Genomic DNA, 19,997 nt, shown 5'->3' with positions numbered 1-19,997 from the left:
GATGGGTGAATGTGATATGTGGTAGTTTATTATCCCGTTTGGACTTTATGTGGTATGGTTTATGAACGTTACTTGTTCAGCTAACGTAACGCACTAAAATGGCTATCCAGTAGTTGGCACTGGTTTCCTTATTTACCTTGAGTGAGCGGGAGGCTGGAGAGTAGAACTATGAGCCAGTCTAAAGAGACCGGACTGCTCGTGTATAGTTCATAAATAAACAAATAAATACATAAGTTAACTAGTCATGGAAAAATAAACAAATAAATAAATTAAATAGATACATAATTGATTTGAGTTATGTGACAATGTTGCATAGACCTGATTGCCTGACTGTGTACTGGAGAAACAAGTTGTTATTATATGTACACATCCTGGGGGTCCAACTGGACTCTTTGGTGGTGGTGTCTGAGAGGAGGATGCTGTCTAAACTGCATAGCATCCTGGACAACACTCACCCTCTCCACCAGCTGCAGAAGCACCTTCAGTCACAGACTCATTCTACCCCAGTTTAACACTGAACGCCGGAGGAAGTCTTTTCTCCCGGTGGCTATTGAACTCTATAAATCAAATCCCCCCGGTCAGGTAAGGAACAGTGGAGACACTGTGTCCTGTGAAAAATTTCACTTTGTCACTTTATATCATCACTACATCACTTTATTTAGTTGTACTGTAACTTAGTTCAGTAAGAAATGCTGCTCCACTTTACTGTACTTTACTGTAACTTAGTTCAGTAAGAAATGCTGCTACACTTGAACACTGCTATCACGTATCGCTCCTTATCACTTATTTAGTTTGTACTTATTTTGTTTCAATATGCTGCTAAACTGCACGGTGCGTATTGTTGTATATTGTATATACCTACGTTTAACCACAATGTCGGTTGCACTCTGTCACATTAGTTATTGTTTGATGTATTTTATGTTAGCTTTCTTTTGATTTGATTTATGTTAGATTATTGTTACTCTGATCCTTTCCCATCTTTGTATTGAAACTGTTGCACAATAATTTCCCTGGGAATAAATAAAGCTTCTTGAATCTTGAATCATGTAGAAACTTGTCTGAAATAGCAATGCAACAGACAGTGTGTTCCACAATCAACACCGAGTGCCACAAATTGACTCCGGTTCTTTTGCTATTTTTTTAACGCGCTTTTGAATTATTGTTCCGTTTATTCATCTCCGCATAGCTCTCTTTCTACCTGCCATCCTCGTACACACACACGCACAGAGACGCGCACCTCACTGCAGCCTGTGTGCCGACGGGCTGCAGTGTGTGCGCACAATTTCCCTCTAACTTCTGGTTGGTGCAGAAATATGAGCTAGGGATGTTACGATGCATCTTGAGACGGTTAAAGTTGATTAAAATGCGTGACGATTCCAATAGGTTGAGATTAAAAATGAATAGCATCGCGCTATCTACTTTTGACTTTGTTCGTTGACATCAGTGCAAAGATGGCGGCGAGCGCAGAAGGTCGCTCCGGTGTGTTTTATCAGAGGCTCTAAGTCAGTTTTGTCTTTTGGGAGTGAAAGAAGTTGTGTATATTCATCCACTGATTTTCTGTCAGGCTGGCAGCGGTGCGGAGCAAGTTATTAGGTAAATAATTTCAAGAATAGCTCAGTACGCTACGGAGGCTACTCTGTGTGTGTGCTGGTGAAGAGAGACAGAGGATGAACTCGGAGCAGACAGCTGCAGCTGCTGATGGTGGGAGCAGAGGAGAAATTAGCAGTTTCATATTTCCTGACGCTGGTTTGTTTCTGTAAACAGCGCCTCTGCTAACAGAATGGTATTCATCATGTGTACGGGAGAACACAGGCCGTCTTAGTTTCTTTGTATTTTAATTCAGTTATTGCTTTTGTTATTTAAAAAAAATATATATATGTTCAGTTTAACTTTTACAAAGAGAAGGAAATTTGTACTGTTTTTCAATTCATACCACAGAAATCATTCTTTTATTTAAAAAAAGAGAAGAGAATAGCCTGTATATTTTGGAGATTGTATCACTTTTTGTTAGCCTGGTACATAGTTAGCTTGGTATTATTCACGTGATCTTGGAGCTCTGAGCATCACTTTGAGCAGAGTAGGTCATCTCCTGTTTATATTCACAACTTGACTGCTGTAAAAGAATGTCACTCTCTCACTCCCTCACTCACTCACTCATCTTCAACCGCTTATCTGGGGTTGGGTCACAGGAGCAGCAGCTCTAACAGGGGACCCCAAACTTCCCTACCCTGTGCCTTTCATTTGTAAGAGAATGTTGCCCAGATAATAAGCATCAGTTTTTCAATGCTGAGTGAAACCATGGAGATAGAAAAAATAATGACTGAATGAATGTAAACACCCCATTCCTGACTGTTCCTGACTGATGCTAATGTCAACTACAGGAGCCCAGATGGACAATAATTGCCTTGCTAATGAGCTTGCGATTCACAACTTCATCAGGCGTGAAAAAGACTCTGGATCTGAATTGAAAACAACGTTTACTAACAAACACATTTACAAAAAGTAATGACCATAACAAGTGTGAATATTAAGGGCTGCCTAATAATCGTCCAAATATTATTCATTTTTTAATAATCAAATTAAATTTGAATATCGAAGTTCAGAGTCAAAGCCCTAATGCTAATATTTACTAAAGGACACAGCACTACATACTGGTGACAGGAAATCAGACATATGACAAAATTTATCAGATTTACATGAAATTCTCAATATCCCTGACATGCATCGGGTGCGAGGGCCCGTTCATCGCTGCTTGCAGCTTTATTGCATTTGTATTTGTGTGTTTCTTCTAGATCAATACACATTTGATGCAAACATCTGAAGTTACAAAAAGCATCAGATAAAAACCTTTTTAGTTTTTATGTTGATTAATCCTCATCTGACGGTGTGAAGTATACGGTTGTTAAAAAGTGTGTCAGTGGGCTTAGATAAGTTTAGTATTAAGAGCAGACAATTCAGAGCCAAATAGGACTCCTGTAATGTGTTTTACACCGTGAATGATTGTTCTTTATTCAGCAGGTGACTCTGCCGTACACAAATCCACATGCTTCACGCCTGGATATTTCTCTCTCCACGTTTACCTGCTGTGGTTTTTGTTTGTGGAACTGTAGCTCTGTGAGCGTGATTACATTGACATACGTAACTTATCTGCACGTTGGTGGAGCACATAAGCAGTAATGTGAGTGGTTTGTCAGTGGAGAGTGGTTGAAGCCTTACATAACAGGCTGGTAAGTAACATGTGCATTCAACCTCTTTCCATTGTCATTATTATCAGTTGTAGACTGGGGGGCTGAGCAGCCTGTCAGGAGGAAAAGCAGCAGGATATTAGAGTCCTCGTCCGGCTTCATTTAGCATGTGTATGTGTGTAATGTATGTGTAGGGGTGTGTGTTTGTTTTCCCGATGATGTGAGATAAGTAGAAGTGTGAAAGCCCAGTCATGAATAACAATCTTCAGCATGTCATTATCCTGCTTAACCTGTGCCTGCAATCACAGCCAGCAATCAATAGAGGCGAATCATCAGGCAGCAGAGTGAAAACCTGTCCAGCTCATATCAGGACATGCACCAAGAAGTAGAGCTTGAACACAGGCAGGGGGTTCCATCTCATGTACGGGAATGATTTAATTCATAAGACCACAAATAAATGAGTAAATGGACTTGCACTTATATAGTGCCTTTCTAGTCTTCTGACTGCTCAAGGCATTTTCACACTACTTGTCACATTCACCAATTCACACAGACATTCACACTGATGGACATCTACATACCATCTAATCAAATATAACCATTCACACCACATTCACACACCCATGCACAGCACAGGGAGCATGAACACTTTAGAGCCCTGACTTTGTGTTGTGCTAATGTAAATCAAATTACATGTGAGGTGTCATTAGTTTTTCAGACATAAAAAGTATTGGACAAAGGGAAATTTTGTCCTGATGGTGGTGTGAGAAGAATGCCCACATATGTGTGGAACAAGACACATTCTGTCCACAGCTGTACTTTCCATGAGGCTTCTTCCAACTAGTGCTAGTTCATGTTTTTATAGTAACAATCTCAACTGAGTTATCACTGTTTTATCCCTGTCACTCTTGGCTGTGTACTGAAAAATACAATCATTTGTTCACTCAAAAAACATACACCAAGGCCATTGTTCCAAAACCTTTGTAAAAAAGGCTTTCCCTTTATCACTGGTTGTGTTCTTTGTTAATATCAGGCACTGCGCTGTTAGGTGGAAGGCTGTGAGGGATTTTAGGAGTATCCAAACAGTCCAGTGTGTATCTAGGGGGCTTAAAGATCATCCAGGGCTTTCCATATTATAGAGCCACAGGCTGGGGGAGGGATGACAAATTAGTTTTTGTGTCACATTTATTGGTCTGGACTGTTTGCTCCAAGCCCTAACAGGCTTTCAAAAACTGAAAAAATACAGGCACACGTGTAAGAGAAATAAAAATGCTCTCTCTCCCTCCCACCCTTGTATATCCCTCTCTCCCACCCCCCGCTTTCTCTGTGTGTCAGTCTATTGATCCAGGACAGCAGTTCACCTGGGAGCACTCCAACCTGGAGGTCAACAAGCCAAAGAACCGCTATGCAAATGTCATTGCCTACGACCACTCCAGGGTCATCCTCACACCTGTGGATGGTGAGAGACCCTTATTAGCTGCTGTTCAAAAGATAACACTGTTTCCTGGCTATCCTACACACATACAGACTTTTTCCCACTGTAAGTCGAACTACTGTACATCATTCATAAACTTGTAAAAAACAGACCATGAAATCCGTCATGAACTGCAACAGTACACACAAGCCAGTTGCATTTCTATTGTCACTTCTGGTTTGAGATCGTGCCAAAGCGAGGCTATTTTCCAGGCTACCATGACCTGAGGCAAGTCGTGAGTCTCTGGGCGGGGAAACGTGTGCAGCAGGTAATTTCTCATTATCAGTAAAGAACTTGGAAAAATTAAAAAATGGACAATAACCAACAGTACTGCTCAAACAAGGACATCTGGGCTTTTCTCACTATCCAGGCAGAGGAATAATAAATCAGCAGCTATAAACGTGTAAATATGCATTGATGAGGTGGATGAGCAGACACATCAGCTTTATTCACATGATCATGGAGCTAAAATCATGACCAAATTATTTTAAAACACGTTCACCAAAAGAGTAGTGTCTGTTTAAATGTCTGTCTATCAACAGGGGTAGAGCTGTAGATGTTAAACGGTCAGCGGGCCTCTGTTTAAGGTTGAATATGGAGGATGAGCAGAACACCGCTATCTAGTGTCAACAACAAAAAATAATTCCAGCAGTCGGATTGCCAGGTTGGTCAGACCCAGCCCAGTAGCTACAGGAGACCAGAGTCTGTTTGAGCCTGTTTGAACCCATCCCCTCCAGAAATCACACCATAAAGAAACAAGGATTACAGAGGAGTTTGACTGACATATAGCGTTAGCCATTAGCGTTAGCCGTTCCAGTTAAGTAAAGATGAAAGTGATGTTAGCGATCAAGGAGAAACATAGCCATAATGGCGTTTCTCTCCTTTCTCTCAGTCCGTGGAGTAAATGCTTGGCCTATATTGACTCTGGTTTTTGCCCGTCTCTGGTCACTCACCTGCTAGGACAAATAACGCCTTCACTGAGGCTCCGAAGCAGCTGCACCCAACAACAGACAACCCTGGCAACCAGCAACGCCCAATGCTATTGACTGCTACCATGGAAACAGAACGGGACACAAAGTCATCGTCAAACCCGTCAAAAAAAATTAAAATATTAATTCAGACAAAATATATTTTTTACGGAAAAGCCATACTTTCATTCTGTACCCCTCAAAACGCCCCGTGGGTATTTTTTAAATATAGCTTTTAATAAAGATTCTAAATATTCAAGCTTTAAATTAAACAGTAAATTAAACGGTTCTCCTCCAACAGTAGGAAAGGAAAGGAGTCATTTTCCTGATCAGTCTTTTAAAGGGCTGTACTCAACATTCATAACTGCTTTGTGCAGATATAGTGGAGCAATGGCGTCACTCTTTCTCTCTCTGTGTTGGAATCTGAGTTTCTGGGTTGGTTGGTTTGTTTGTTTGATTTTTTGTTTTGATAGACAGTCTGGCCGTGCGTCCATGTGAGTGCCTTGTTTGTTGGTATCAGACTCAGAGGGCAGAGACAAAGCCTCTGTATTTGACGAGTTGGGAAACGGTCGATGAGAGCTGTGTGGAGGCAATATCAGCCCACTTTTCTTCAATATTTTGAGTATAGGTCCTTTAAAATGAAAATGAAATATCAAACTGACTTTTCACAATTCACTCAGTTCTTTTGATAAAGTCATCATGTTTCACAGAGCAGATCTCATTTAATGAAATCATGTTATACTAATCAAATTTACGCTCTGACTGCTGGTGTTTTGGGATGTCAAACAATAATCTTACACATCTTACTTTAGTTTATTTCACTCTGTTCACAGTAGAGCTGGTACAGTCAAACATCTGCTGAAATTAAAAGTCTTCCTTTAGGATTGTCGTGTAGTGTTATCTTTGTAATCTGTTAAACTGAGCAGTGTGTTAACAGAGTCAGTCACTGGACACTGGGGCATTTGGTTTGTCTTTCTTCACTGCAGGAGTTCCAGGTAGCGACTACATCAACGCTAACTACATTGATGGCTACAGGAAGCAGAATGCTTACATTGCCACACAGGGGGCGCTGCCAGAAACGCTGAGTGACTTCTGGAGGATGGTGTGGGAGCAGAGGACCTGCACCATCGTTATGATGACCCGCCTAGAGGAGAAGTCACGGGTGAGCCTCTCATGTTGAGTCAAAATGATACTTAGGGCCCTGTTTCAGAAAGCAGGATTAATGGAAACTGAGTGTGTGTTAGTGCCTGAGATGAGGTAAACTAGACTTTAAGTTCTAGAAAGAAAGATAACCTAAACTCAGACTCTGTGAACCTCACCTGCTCACTGGCAGGTTTTCTTCAACAAAGCCTGAGTTTCTCTGTGTCTCCTTCCTCTGACAGAGTTTATATAGTGTAGATTACTGACTGTCAGAATCAGGACTATCTCATGTTATCGTTTTAATGTGCTAGCAGTCGTTTCTTTGAACAGAGGTTTTTGCCCTCAAATTCAAATATTAAATACAACTGTGAATAAACCCTCAATCCACATTTTTTGATTAGAGCAGTTCCGCTAAAATGTTTATGGGACATTATGTGTAATTATCTTAGTTTAAATAGTCAAAATCTATATGTAGATGAATAATTGACTGTATCACTCGTGATGTGATCGGTCACAACAATGAAACTTAATCCCTTTAATATCAGAGAGCAGCTCCATGGTCATATTTGTGAGTGACAGCATTTCAGTGGCTTGTCTAACATTTAAATCTACTGTATTTTAGCCTGCAGATCACAAACGCATTATTACTGGATCAGAATCCTGTAATAACAATCGTCTCTATGTCGCTAGGTTATATATTTTTTGAATCTTCAACTATATTTTTAGAATAAAACTTGATTGATTAACTCATTAGATTCATTTAAGTTATTGGCCCTGAGTTCAAACATTTAAACTGTTCTACAGGAAGAGAAGAGACAGGGATTTACATTTTTTTAAATAGTCTATGATGAAAAATGCCATATTGAAACATAGTGTGGTATGTATCAAGCGATAAATGACCAATTACCACAGGATTGAAACTGTGAAAATGTATTTTCTATTCCACTGGGACCTTACACAGGCCCAACATCTTCAGCTACTCTCGCTGCAACTTATAACTAAAAACAAAATAAAGAGCTACAAGTTGTACTTTTTCAACAATTATTGTCTCAAAGAGGGCTTTCCATTCCCACATAACAGACATGAAGTAACAAAATACAAATAGGACACAAATGCAAGGAGAGACTGGAAAAAGAGTGCCCCATTCATCAGTAAACTGATCTGGGGTCTCATTTATAAAACAGTGTGTAGGATCCATACATCCATCCGGCTGTTAGCGACTCTCCCTTATTTCTCCATTAATAGTTGTAACACGACAGAAATTGTCTCTATGGCTTATTTGATGAGTGTATTTGCCAGAAATTACCCTGGAAGGATTTTATGCCGGAATTTCACTTTAACTACACCCACATGTCACCAAGTTCTCATAATTCTGTATTGACATGACTTAAATGACATAAACATTGCTCTGCATTGTTGATGACTATTCAAAAAATAGCTTGACTTGCTTCCAAATTGTGTCACTGTGAGTGATCATATGATTTATAATATAGCTGCATTGCTTTTTGGACATGCAAACTGTGAGTCCTTCACATCAGCAAAAACAGTGGACAAACCAGCAGCAGCCCTTACCTCGACCAAAGGTTACAGAGCATCTCATATTTCCTGCACCTCTCGTTGAACCACAGACAGGTGTTATTGGATCCAGCAGAGGGCTGATGGTCTGTGTCACAAATAATAATGGCCAACTGCTTTGGCACTCAGTTCTGCCCCTTGGCGGTGGATTTATTTACAGTGTGAAAGAAGGCTGAAAGCATTACTCATATGAAAACTGTCCCTGCCCTGTGCCTCATACTCCATGTCCACCAGCAGAGTAATGCTGTCGCAGAGCTAAGCAGAGCTCGTCTGTACCGATGAAACTAGTGCACTAGATGAAAAGACGGGGTCTAATTTATAAATACTTTGTATGCACAAAACTGGGTCTGAAAGATGCATATGCCACTTCCTACTCAAAAGTTGTGATCTATAAAAACAAATTTGACAGGAGAATGTGCATACCTCTAAGTAAACTCTAACCAATGCATACGAACATTTTGGAGACAAAAAACTGGCCACATACCCATATGGTGAGGTGGTGAATTTAAGCCAGATTGTAGAGATCAAATTAGATGAATCATTATATATGACATTATGTCTCTCATACTATCATTTCATGACCTAACCCTAGGCCACTGTCATTCTAACAAATGACTGAGGCTGTTGTTCTCCTCTCTTTGATCTCCATCGAACTTCCTGTTTGCCTGTAACAGTAATGAGCCATGTGTAATTTTGTCCAGGTGGTGAACTGGCTTTCCCCACCACTTTGACCAAAGGCCATGTGGCCATGAACTCGTTCACAGGCTTTGCCAAACAAACCCTTTGCTCCCACACTGACACCTGCAGCCAGGTCTATGAAGCGTAATCTCCCCATCTGTTATACTGAGCGCCTACAGCTACCAGTCCCCCCAAGTCAGCACTGATGTCCAAATGTTTGTTGCTTCACCCTGTCATCCTATGCACCCATCCGTCAGCTAATGACTACAGCAACACTAACAGGGCACACGCTGGTTGTACCAATTTGTTCCATGACTCTATGACCTGTTAAAACTCTGTCTCACTTAGTGTTCATTTGCATTCCATCCCAGCACTCTAAAAGTGTATGTATAACTTCTACTTGTGGTAAATTTAATCAATTATGTTGTTTTTACTCTTACTTTACCCTATAACTCCTGATTCCAAATGTTAGTAAGAGGGGAGTCTAAAGCACTCATTAAGAAACCGAGTTTCCACTATGGTCGAATACCCGGAATGAGGCAGGTCTATCTCGCCGAAACACCCCTAATTTGCTTGCGAGTCGCTCGAGTGGCCGTTTTTTTACCCTGTGGGAGAGCAGGGCCGTTTTTCTCCTCTGAGAGAAGCCTGGTTGCTGATCGGATGTAGCTCTCAGCGGGATGTGACGTGAGGTAGTACAGACGCCACAACAAAACGGTGAGGTAGAGTAGACACTTTTATCCAGTGGTGTAGAAGGACACAGCACAGAAAATGATCGGTGCACGTGCATCTTTGCACAGGTTTGTTAAAATGAGTGCTGCAGGGGCCGGGTTGGATTCTGACCTGTGGTCCTTTGCTGCATGTTCCCTCTGTCTCTCTCTTTTCACACACACACACACACACACACACACACACACACACACACACACACACACACACACACACACACACACACACACACACACACACACACACACACACACACACACACACACACACACACACACACACACACACACACACACACTGTACTGCAAGCGGGGTGACAGTCTGTCTGTCAACAAACACTTTTACAGCGCCCAGGATTTTTAAGGTGGAGTGGTTTCTTTCATGTAAGTTGATGTTGTGAATCATACAAGCCACCTTAAATCAAACTACAACTATTCTGTATTTCTGTATTTCTCACTAAAAGCACGGAGCGCCGCTGTATCACTGATCAGCGGATCGGCGATCCAAACCCATTCAGAGTGATGCGTCACCTCCGGAGTCTCCTAAATCTCTCTGGGGCCTTTTTTTGTAATGGAAACATGGCGAGTGAACAGCCATTTGAGAGAAACTTTCCGAGCCGCAACATTTTACCCTAATGGAAACGCAACTAATGGATGCTATATTAGTACTAATCCTGAAGCAGCAGTGGACAGCAGTTTTCAAAGAAAAAGCTCTGATGCAAACAGGACAGGACAGGCTGTGGTGGAGAGGAGGACACAAAAAATGTTATCCATCATGGATAATCCTCTCCACCCTCTCCAACTCACACTGGTCAGACAGCGGAGCATCTTCTCCAGAAGGCTGCTTCAGCTTCGCTGTCGTAGCAATAGATACAGGAAATCTTTCCTGCCACAATCCATCACTGTATATAATAACTCTCTCACCGCTGCCTGACAGAGAACTCTGGTTTCTACTGTTTTGTTGTTTATATTATAATTGTTATTGTATATTTTGCACATTTTGTTTTGTTATATATATTATTGTTGTGTATTGTTTATAGCACACTGTGCACTGTATATATACATTATGTATATATTGGATTCTATGTATGTTATGTACAAAGTGTTTTATTTGCTGACCCACTACTGCTGTTACGAAATAATTTCCCAGTCTGGGATCATTAAAGTAATTATTTTCTATTCTAATTCTATTCTATTCTATTCTATTCTATTCTATTCTAAATCAGCCACTGTCCACTACCCACAGCCAAGACTCCATTCAACAGCTCAGCTTTAATACTTAAAGGGAACTCCACAAACTTTACAGTCTGTTTACAGTTGTTGGGGAGGACTACTGCATATATGGAAAAAAAGTTTTAGAAAGCCTTTAGTGTCTCCATCGGGAGTTGCGTGAAGTACTAAGTGATGTCACTTGAGTCGCCGTGTGGAGTGGAGTTAGAAAGACGTGAGCACCAGACTTCTGTAGCCTTCTACTCATCTCTCCTGCAGGCTGGAGGCTCCAGGCTCCAGTAGCCATTACTAGCTTAGCACATCCCAGTCTCTGACCAAACTGTCAGCAGTTGAGTTGTATTGTGGGTAATGTAGTTGCCAGGTTTTGAAAAGGGAGAAGAATGAGTTCTGCTGCACTCATCCATCTCTTATCCCACAAAGCTGTCATTTTCCCATTGTCTGCTGTATGTTTAAAGGCCAGGGGTCAGGGGGTCAGGGAAATCATTAGGAATCAGGGGAATGCTGTCTGAAAATGTGTGTGTGTGTGTGTGTGTGTGTGTGTGTGTGTGTGTGTGTGTGTGTGTGTGTGTGTGTGTGTGTGTGTGTGTGTGTGTGTGTGTGTGTGTGTGTGTGTGTGTGTGTGTGTGTGTGTGTGTGTGTGTGTGTGTGTGTGTGTGTGTGTGTGTGTGTGTGTGTGCGTGTGTGCATGCTTCTAGGTTAAATGTGACCAGTACTGGCCCAGTCGAGGCACAGAGACGTATGGGATGATCCAGGTGACCATGCTGGACACTGTGGAGCTGGCTACGTACAGTGTACGAACGTTCACCCTCTATAAGGTGAGAACCTTATATGGATGCTGTGTATATGAAGTATGTGTGGCAACAAAGCCACTTCTAACTAACTGACAGCAGAAGCTTTGAGCACTAAAGTCCCTTCTCTCAGATGTGGTTTGATATGTCTCATGCCCTGGTCACTTTTACAAAAGTGAAGACAGCGATCTTAATACATCAGACTTGTAACGGTTTTCTAATACTTTCAACCTGACACCAATCTGAATCACATCTGAAGGCTGCAGGGGGTCTGTTTATTAATGTAGGACATACCAATTTTAAGTTGTTAAATCCAATGCAATTCAATTTTATCTTTAATAAAAATATTTATAATTATTACAGTTATTATATACAGTATTAATCCAGCAATCTTGCACACGGTGGCAACGAAAAACCTTCCCTTTAACAGGCAGGAACGTGGAACAGACCCAGCTCTATGGAGGACGGACATCCGTCTAGACCAGTAAAGGAGGAAGAACAGGAGAGAGAAAGAGAGAAAAGACAGACAGACAGATGGAGACAAAGACAGACACAAAGACAGACTTACAGACAGTCCCGGAGATGCAAGCAACCACAAAAGTAGTGGGAAAGTTGAGCAATGCTCAAAAAACACCTTTCCAACTTTATTGGAAACAGGTGAGTGTCAGGATTGGATATAAAAGGAGCATCCCTGAAAGGTTCAGTCATTAACAAGCGAGGATGGGGAGATAAAGATCTTCCGTGCAAAGTGAAAGCCACATATCAAAAACACCAAGAACATCACCAGCTTCTCTGGGCCCGAGATCATCTGAGATGGACTGACCCAAAGTGGAAAAGTGTGCTGTGGTCTGACGAGTCCACATTTACAATTGTTTTTGGAAATCATGGATGTCATGTCCTCTGGGCCAAAGAGGAAAAGGACCATCCAGATTGTTATCAGAGCAAAGTTCAAAGCCAGCATCTGTGGTGGTATGGGGGTGTGTTAGTGCCAATGGCATCATGGGTAACTTGCAGAACTGTGAAGGCCCCATTAATGCTGAAAGGTGCATACAGGTTTTGGAGCAACATCTGCTGCCGTCCAAGCAACATCTTTTTTCAGGGACGTCCCTGTTTATTTCAGCAAGACAATGCCAAACCACATTCTGCACGTGTTCCAACAGCATGGCTTTGTAGTAAAAGAGTGCAGGTACTAGACTAGCCTGCTGCAGTCCAGAGCTGTCTCCCAATGAAAATGTATGGCACAGTATCCATCCATCAACTTCTTCAACCGCTTGTCCCTCACGGGGTCAGAGGGGCTGGAGCCGAACCCAGCTGACATTTGGCATGAGGCAGGGTACACCCTGGACAGAATGCCAGTCTATTGCGGGGCACATAGAGAGAGACAGAGACAGACAACCATTCACACTCACATTCACCCTAAGGGCAATTTAGAGTCATCAATTAACCTAACAACTGCATGTCTTTGGAGCTGCAGTTGTTTCTGTAAATATTCTGTCATGTCTGAATAAAGTTGTACGGAAAATTAATGTAAAAGACACCTATGTCCAAATGGCACAAAGCCCTCTGTTTAAGGGTGCACTCACAATGTCCATTTTTGTACCATGCCCAAGCATGCTTCACGGCAAAATTCTAGTTCGTTTGACGTTCCACTCCTAGGCACGGCACGCTTGCCAATTGAGAGAGGTTGGCTTTGTAAAACACGGATGCACATGTAGCAGTATGAGAGTGCGCACGTGTACAAGAATGAGCATTGATGGCAGCCCTGATGTCTATTTATATACGTCTGTTCCCTGCGATGGACATTTAAAAAGATGCAGCCAAACAGTTCACGTTGATGATGGAGTCTTTAGAGCAGATTTGGTCAGATGAAAATATTCAAACACAGTCAGACAAAATTTAATCTCCGAGGGGTGTTGACGTATTGAGAATGAGCAGGCACCTGACAACTTGGGAGGGGTCTGAGCCCGTCCACGATGTTGGAATCCCACGCTACTGGATGCCAGGGCAACACTGCATCAGAGAGTGAATAACAACTTGAAGCACATAGAGACGGAATCACTGCGTTTAAACTGAGATATCCATACATCCATCCATCTTCAACCGCTTGGAACTGATCCCAGCTGACATCGGGCGTGAGGCGGGTTACACCTGGACAGGACGCCAAGTCCATTGCAATGTAAACTGGGATATGACAAGACGATTGTAAAGAGATGGAGAAGAATTAGGCCAAAGAAAAGGGTCCTTACAGGGACAAACTTTAAACCAGGGCCGAGCAGAGATATTTAGAATAAGACAGAAGAAAAGGGTCCTCACAGGGACAAACTAACAACCAGCACCGAGCAAAGATATTTAGAATAAGACAGAAGAAAAGGGTCCTCAGAGGGACAAACTTGCAACCAGGGCTGAGCAGAGATATTTAGAGAAGCTGGCAGATAGACGGCGTTGACCCATACTGACATGTCTTGCAGCTTGTAATGCTTATTAATGTAAAGTTGTAATTTTGTTTTAGCCCAGTGGGAGTCTGTTGTGGACTTTGAAGTGGACAAATATGTTCTGGTAAGGCTAGGGCCATGAACAGCGTGAGCATGGGTGAAAGGAGTTTTGATTTCTATCATATTTGATTTCTACCAATAGTGCGAATAGCGCACCAAAAAATACACTTCATTATTTATTATAGTCTACTTATCGAGCATTCACTAGGACTTCTTATCACTCTAGTACTTTTTAATCACACTGCCAGTGTGAAAGTCTCAGACTTTGTAACAAATGAGCACGTTAGCACAAGATCTGGTTAAGCCATACGCGCGCTGCTCGCTGTCTGTCCAGGGAAACACCGCACATATAAAAACAGAAGATTGAAACATCAACATATTTTTCTATACATGTTGTTTTTATTTGGGAGACTTTGCAACAAACGTCTGTCTACTAAAACACTTTGGAAACCAGCTGCCCATGTTGGTACAGGAGGGTTAAGCTGTACGCACACTGACTCGCTGTCTGTCGAGTGAAACGATGTACGGAAGGTTCAGACAAAATTCAGAGACAGTTCAGAAAAAGTTACATGCAGTTTATACTAAGGAAAATGTGTTGCTTCTGGTAATTTGAAGTTAACAGGTGTGTTGTCATGCTGAAAGTGCTTTTTTTTTCAGCGATAGTATAGAAATCTTTTAGCGGTACGCAGGACCGGCCAGTACCGGCTATACACCCCTGGGTGTGAGACAGAACAAGATGTACCAGTGTTAAGTTTAGGGAAGCTATAGGAATGTCACCAAATGTGAGTGCAGAGACAGTTGAGGAACTCCTGGATAATTTCAACTGCAAAATCTCAAATGTCACTGATACCATTGCCCCTATTAAAACTAAGATGACCTTAACTAGACAGAGAAGACCATGGAGGAACACTATGATGGTAAAGGCTCTGAAAACAGAATGCAGGAAATCAGAGTGTAAATGGAGAAAAACTAAACTTCAAATTCACCATGACCTCTACAAACAAAGTCTTTGCAATTTTAACCATGGGTTATTCAAGGCTAGACAGCAACACTTTTCTGAAATGATTAATAAGAACATCAACAACACTCACGCTCTGTTTGCTATGGCTGATAAGTTTACAACCCCCCCAAAAGAGATACTTTCAGAGCTCTCCTCCACAGAAAAATGCAATGAATTTGCTTGCTTTTTCAAGGAAAAAAAATCTAATATATTAGGCTAAATATCCAAACATCAGCTAAATAATATGATGATGCAAACCCCTAAATTACCTAGGAATAAATCACCTGTAATGTCAGATTTTAATACAGTTGACCAAAAACCAGTAGAAGAAACAGTTCAGCAGCTTAAATCATGGACATGTTGTCTTGACACAATGCCATCTGACCTTTTTAAACCTACTGTAAGCTCTGTCCAAACAGATCTGCAGCAAATAATAAATCGCTCACTTTGTGTTCAGGCACGTTTCCTAAACCCCTAAAAGTAGCTGCTGTCAAGCCACAAAAAGAGAATGTTGGATACCACCATTTTAACTAATGACAGACCCGTCTTAAATCTTCCCTTTAAAGCTAAGATTGTTGAGAAAGTGTTTTATAATCAACTCAGAAACTTCTTGAACTCCAGTGGACTTTTGACATATTTCAATCAGGCTTCTGACCTCACCATAGTACACTAACAGCTCTTATTAGAGTGATACTGTTCAACCTTGTGTCATTTGACTAAGACAAGGTGTCAGTTCTGGTCCTGTTGGATCTCAGTGCTGACTTTGACACTGTGGATCCCAGCATACTGCTAAACAGGCTGGAAACCTGGACAGGACTCAGTGAGACAGTCCTAAAATGGTTCAGGTCCTACTTGGAGGAGCGGAGTTATTTTGTGACCATTGGTAGTTATCAATCCGATCGAGTGGCTATGACATGTGGAGTCCCTCAGAGGTCAGTCCTTGGACCCCTTCTGTTCAACTAATGTATGAATTATATATAAATTCTGCAGAATTCTAATGTCAACTATCATAGTAAAGCAGATGACAAACAGATATATCTTGCACTGTCTCCAGATAACTGCAGTCTAAAAGAGTCATTATGTCACTGTTTAGAGCAAGTCAAAAATTGGATGAACCAAAATTCAGTTAAATCAAGAAAAAACGTAGATTATTGTTTTTGGCAATAAAGAGAAGTGGGTTGCTGTCAGTAAACACTTTGAGACAATGTATTTAGAATCTAAACACCAAGTCCGAAACCTTGGGGTGCTGATAGACTCAGATCTGACCTTTAACAGCCATATCATATCAGTCACCAAATCAGCCTTTGATCAACTTAAGAACATATCCAGAATTAAGGGTTTTATGTCCCAAACTAGTATGGAGAAGCTGATTCATGTTTTTATCTCCAATTTTATCTCAATTACTGTAACGGTCTTCTGACAGGATTCCCCCCAAAAAGGATCAAACAGAGCTCGAAACAAGCTCGAGTTTTAACCAGAACAAAGAGATCAGATCAAATAACCCCAGTTCTTAAGATCGTACATTGGCTCCCAGTCAGCTACAGAATAGATTTTAAAGTTCTGCTACTGGCGTACAAATCACTGAAGGGTTTCGGTCCAGAATACATGAATGACATGACTGAGTATAAACCCAGTAGAGCTCTGACATCTATGGACTCAGATAGTGGAGCACTGAGTTCAAACTAGACATAGTGAAGCGGCATTTAGCTGTTATGCTGCACACAACTGGAACAAACTACCAGCAGATCTGAAATCAGCCCGTACTGTGATTACTTTTAGACCCAGGTTAAAAACATTTCTCTTTTCATGTGCTTATAGCTGAGCTCTTTTAATAATTTTAAACATTATCTGTTTTCTTTTCTTTAACTTGTTTTTATCCTTTTTTGCTCCGGCTTTTAACTGTTTTTGTTTGGTTTTTATGCTGTTTTTAAAAAATGTTTTGTCTTTATGTAAAGCACATTGAGTTGCCTTGGTATGAAATGCGCTATATACGAATCATCAAAGAGTCTTAACACAAAATTGTGCTAAAATAAAGAAAATGTGAAAACTGATGTTTCCTGAGAGTTGAGAATAAAGTTACAATGTCTTTACTTTATTTGATGATAAATGGTTTGCCATTGGGGCTACACGGTGGTGTAGTGGTTAGCACTGTCGCCTCACAGCAAGAAGGTCACAGGTTCGCATCCCGACCTCGGCCTTTCTGTGCGGAGTTTGCATGTTCTCCCCGTGTCTGTGTGGGTTTTCTCCGGGTACTCCGGTTTCCTCCCACAATCCAAAGACATGCATGTGTTAGGTTAATTGATGAGTCTGAAATTGCCCGTAGGTGTGAATGGTTGTCTGTCTCTGTTCATCTCTATGTGCCCTGTGATAGACTGGCGGCCTGTCCAGGGTGTACCCCGCCTTACGCCCGATGTCCCCCGCGACCCCGACCCCGGGATAAGCGGTTGAAGATGAATGAATGATGGTTTGCCATTGGGAGTGCTATACCAGTGTCATGTACTCAGTGCAGAATACTACCATTCATCAAAGACTCTTTGAAAAGTATTTTATTCATGCGTTTGAGTGTTGTTTGTAATGCATTTTTGATATATGATAATTTCAACATGTGCTATCTTCCCATAATTCCGTTTGATGATTTATCAACTAGTTACTGTGATGTTTAATAACTGACGATGGCTACATGATCACATCATGTATGTTCAGTTGTCAAATCACATCTTTATAAATGAAAAATGTGTGTCTAATGTAGAGATGCACCGATACAGTTTTTTTTCGATCCAATCCAATATCGATACTTGGGCTGAGCGTATCAGCCAATACCCAATACCGATCCAATCCTACTGTTGAACGAATGAGGCGTATACCTTTCCCTGTGAATGAAGGCATCAGGCTTGACATAAACATTTAGCCTTGTTTAAAAAAAGTAACAAATTAACCCACATTTAAAGCTATTAAATATTATTTATTGACAAATAAAGTGTACATTAGCAGAAAAAATAGATAAATAAAACTTCAATGTGCACTGCAAACAGATATTTTCAAATGTAAACCCAATCGCTGTTGCAAACATAGAATTGAAGTGACTAAATTGCTGTAACTGTATTGCTGTGTATGATATTAATAAAAAAGAAATGACTAGATCGGAATGCTGGATCGGCCTCATTCATCCGATATCCGATCCAGCTAATTTGGCAATATCGGAGCGGATATCCGATCAGGGATTTTGATCGGTGCATCTCTAGTCTAATGTGTGTGTGCTCTAACAGAATGGTTCGGATGAGAAGAGAGAGGTTCGACAGTTCCAGTTTATGGCCTGGCCTGACCATGGAGTGCCTGAGTATCCCAGCCCTACACTGGCCTTTCTGCGCAGAGTCAATGCCTGTAATCCTCCAGATGCTGGACCAATGGTGGTCCACTGCAGGTAATACCTCTGACATAAACACAAAGGCCTTAGTATGCTTCAGACAAAGTGTCGGATCATCTAACATCATCTGAAATCATCTGATATCTCCTTTCCAGTTGGGTTCAACAATTTGTGCAACTTTCTGAAACAGAAAAAAAACCCAGCATGTCCACATTACACAGTAATTGGCCAGGTGTTTTGAGGTATGAACTTTTGAATCACAGATACCTATAATGTGGGTGGTCAGGAGTACACCAGTAGGTCACTTCTGAGGACCCATGGAAAAATCATACCAGGGAAATACATTGTCAAATGAATGGGAGAGAATTAACAACCCTGTCAAAGCTTGGTGTTGACCAACAGTGCAGTAGGTTTTAGAGCACTCACTGGGTTCGTATGCAGACTACTTTCATGTCCAGACCATTGTGAAAAATGGTTACATTGGTTGTACTGTATAAGATTAAAGATACCTTGTTCCTAGCGGTCTCTTTGGAAGTAAGATGTAACTGAACACATTCACCTCTCTACTTCCAGTCCGTCCACTGTATGTTCCCCTCTTAAATCCACACACACACAAACACACACACATACACACACACACACACACACACACACACACACACACACACACACACACACACACACACACACACACACACACACACACAAGTTCCTATTACAAAAGCCTGTCTCAAGTAGGACGTTCCTGATTTCTGATTACAAGTGGATGCATTATTACGTTAGTGACAAGTTGGGCAAGCAGACCAACCGCTGTCAGCAGAGTCACGTTCCCTCATCTAGAGAGGGAATGTCTCCACAGACACAATATTGGAATAATCAGCAAAGAGGCACCAAAGGCTTTCATTAATGGGTCACATGATCAATCCCCGTTGTTTTAACTCACTCTGTGATTGAAAGAAACCTAAAAGACAATTAAATAGATGAAAATCTTACAGAGTACAACTTTAATTAACCTGAAAAAAACACAGATGGTGTCATGATTACCTCTGAGTAAGCCTATGATGCTTACTGGATCTAATGTGTCCGCATTGAATTAGTATCACAAATGCCTTTTAAGAGAGACTGTCTGAAAGTGTGAGCCTTTATCCCCATTAATATTCATTGCAGAGGCTCATGGACAACCATTTGCCTTTAGACATGGTCAGGCAAAAGTTCACAGCCTGGTTCATCTAAAGCATATTTAGGGAGGAACGAAACTAAATACTTTACCAACAATTATGTAGAAATACTTGTACTTTGCATAAACTCTTCGATATCATTGACATTAATGTTATCAACAGAACTGTATTATAAGATATATTCCGTATCTGGATTTTCA

At 41.2% G+C, this 19,997-nt stretch overlaps 1 protein-coding gene across 1 annotated transcript in view; it reads left to right on the top strand.

Moving 5' to 3' along the window:
• The window catches only part of ptprfa (protein tyrosine phosphatase receptor type Fa), a gene marked incomplete at its 5' end in the record, with an annotated part of 414,741 nt that overhangs the window by 324,440 nt on the left and 70,304 nt on the right, over positions 1-19,997 (top strand). Inside the window, 4 exons of the mRNA XM_083911493.1 lie at positions 4,521-4,644; positions 6,614-6,789; positions 11,671-11,790; positions 18,522-18,676. Of these exons, the coding sequence (XP_083767619.1) occupies positions 4,521-4,644; positions 6,614-6,789; positions 11,671-11,790; positions 18,522-18,676 (575 nt within the window). The remainder of the gene's footprint in view (positions 1-4,520; positions 4,645-6,613; positions 6,790-11,670; positions 11,791-18,521; positions 18,677-19,997) is intronic.

The sequence above is a fragment of the Echiichthys vipera genome, assembly GCF_963691815.1.
Source record: "Echiichthys vipera genome assembly, chromosome: 3".
Taxonomy (NCBI): Eukaryota; Metazoa; Chordata; class Actinopteri; order Perciformes; family Trachinidae; genus Echiichthys; species Echiichthys vipera.
The sequence above is the reverse complement of the archived record's forward strand: the minus strand, read 5'-3'. Positions and strand labels throughout refer to the sequence as shown.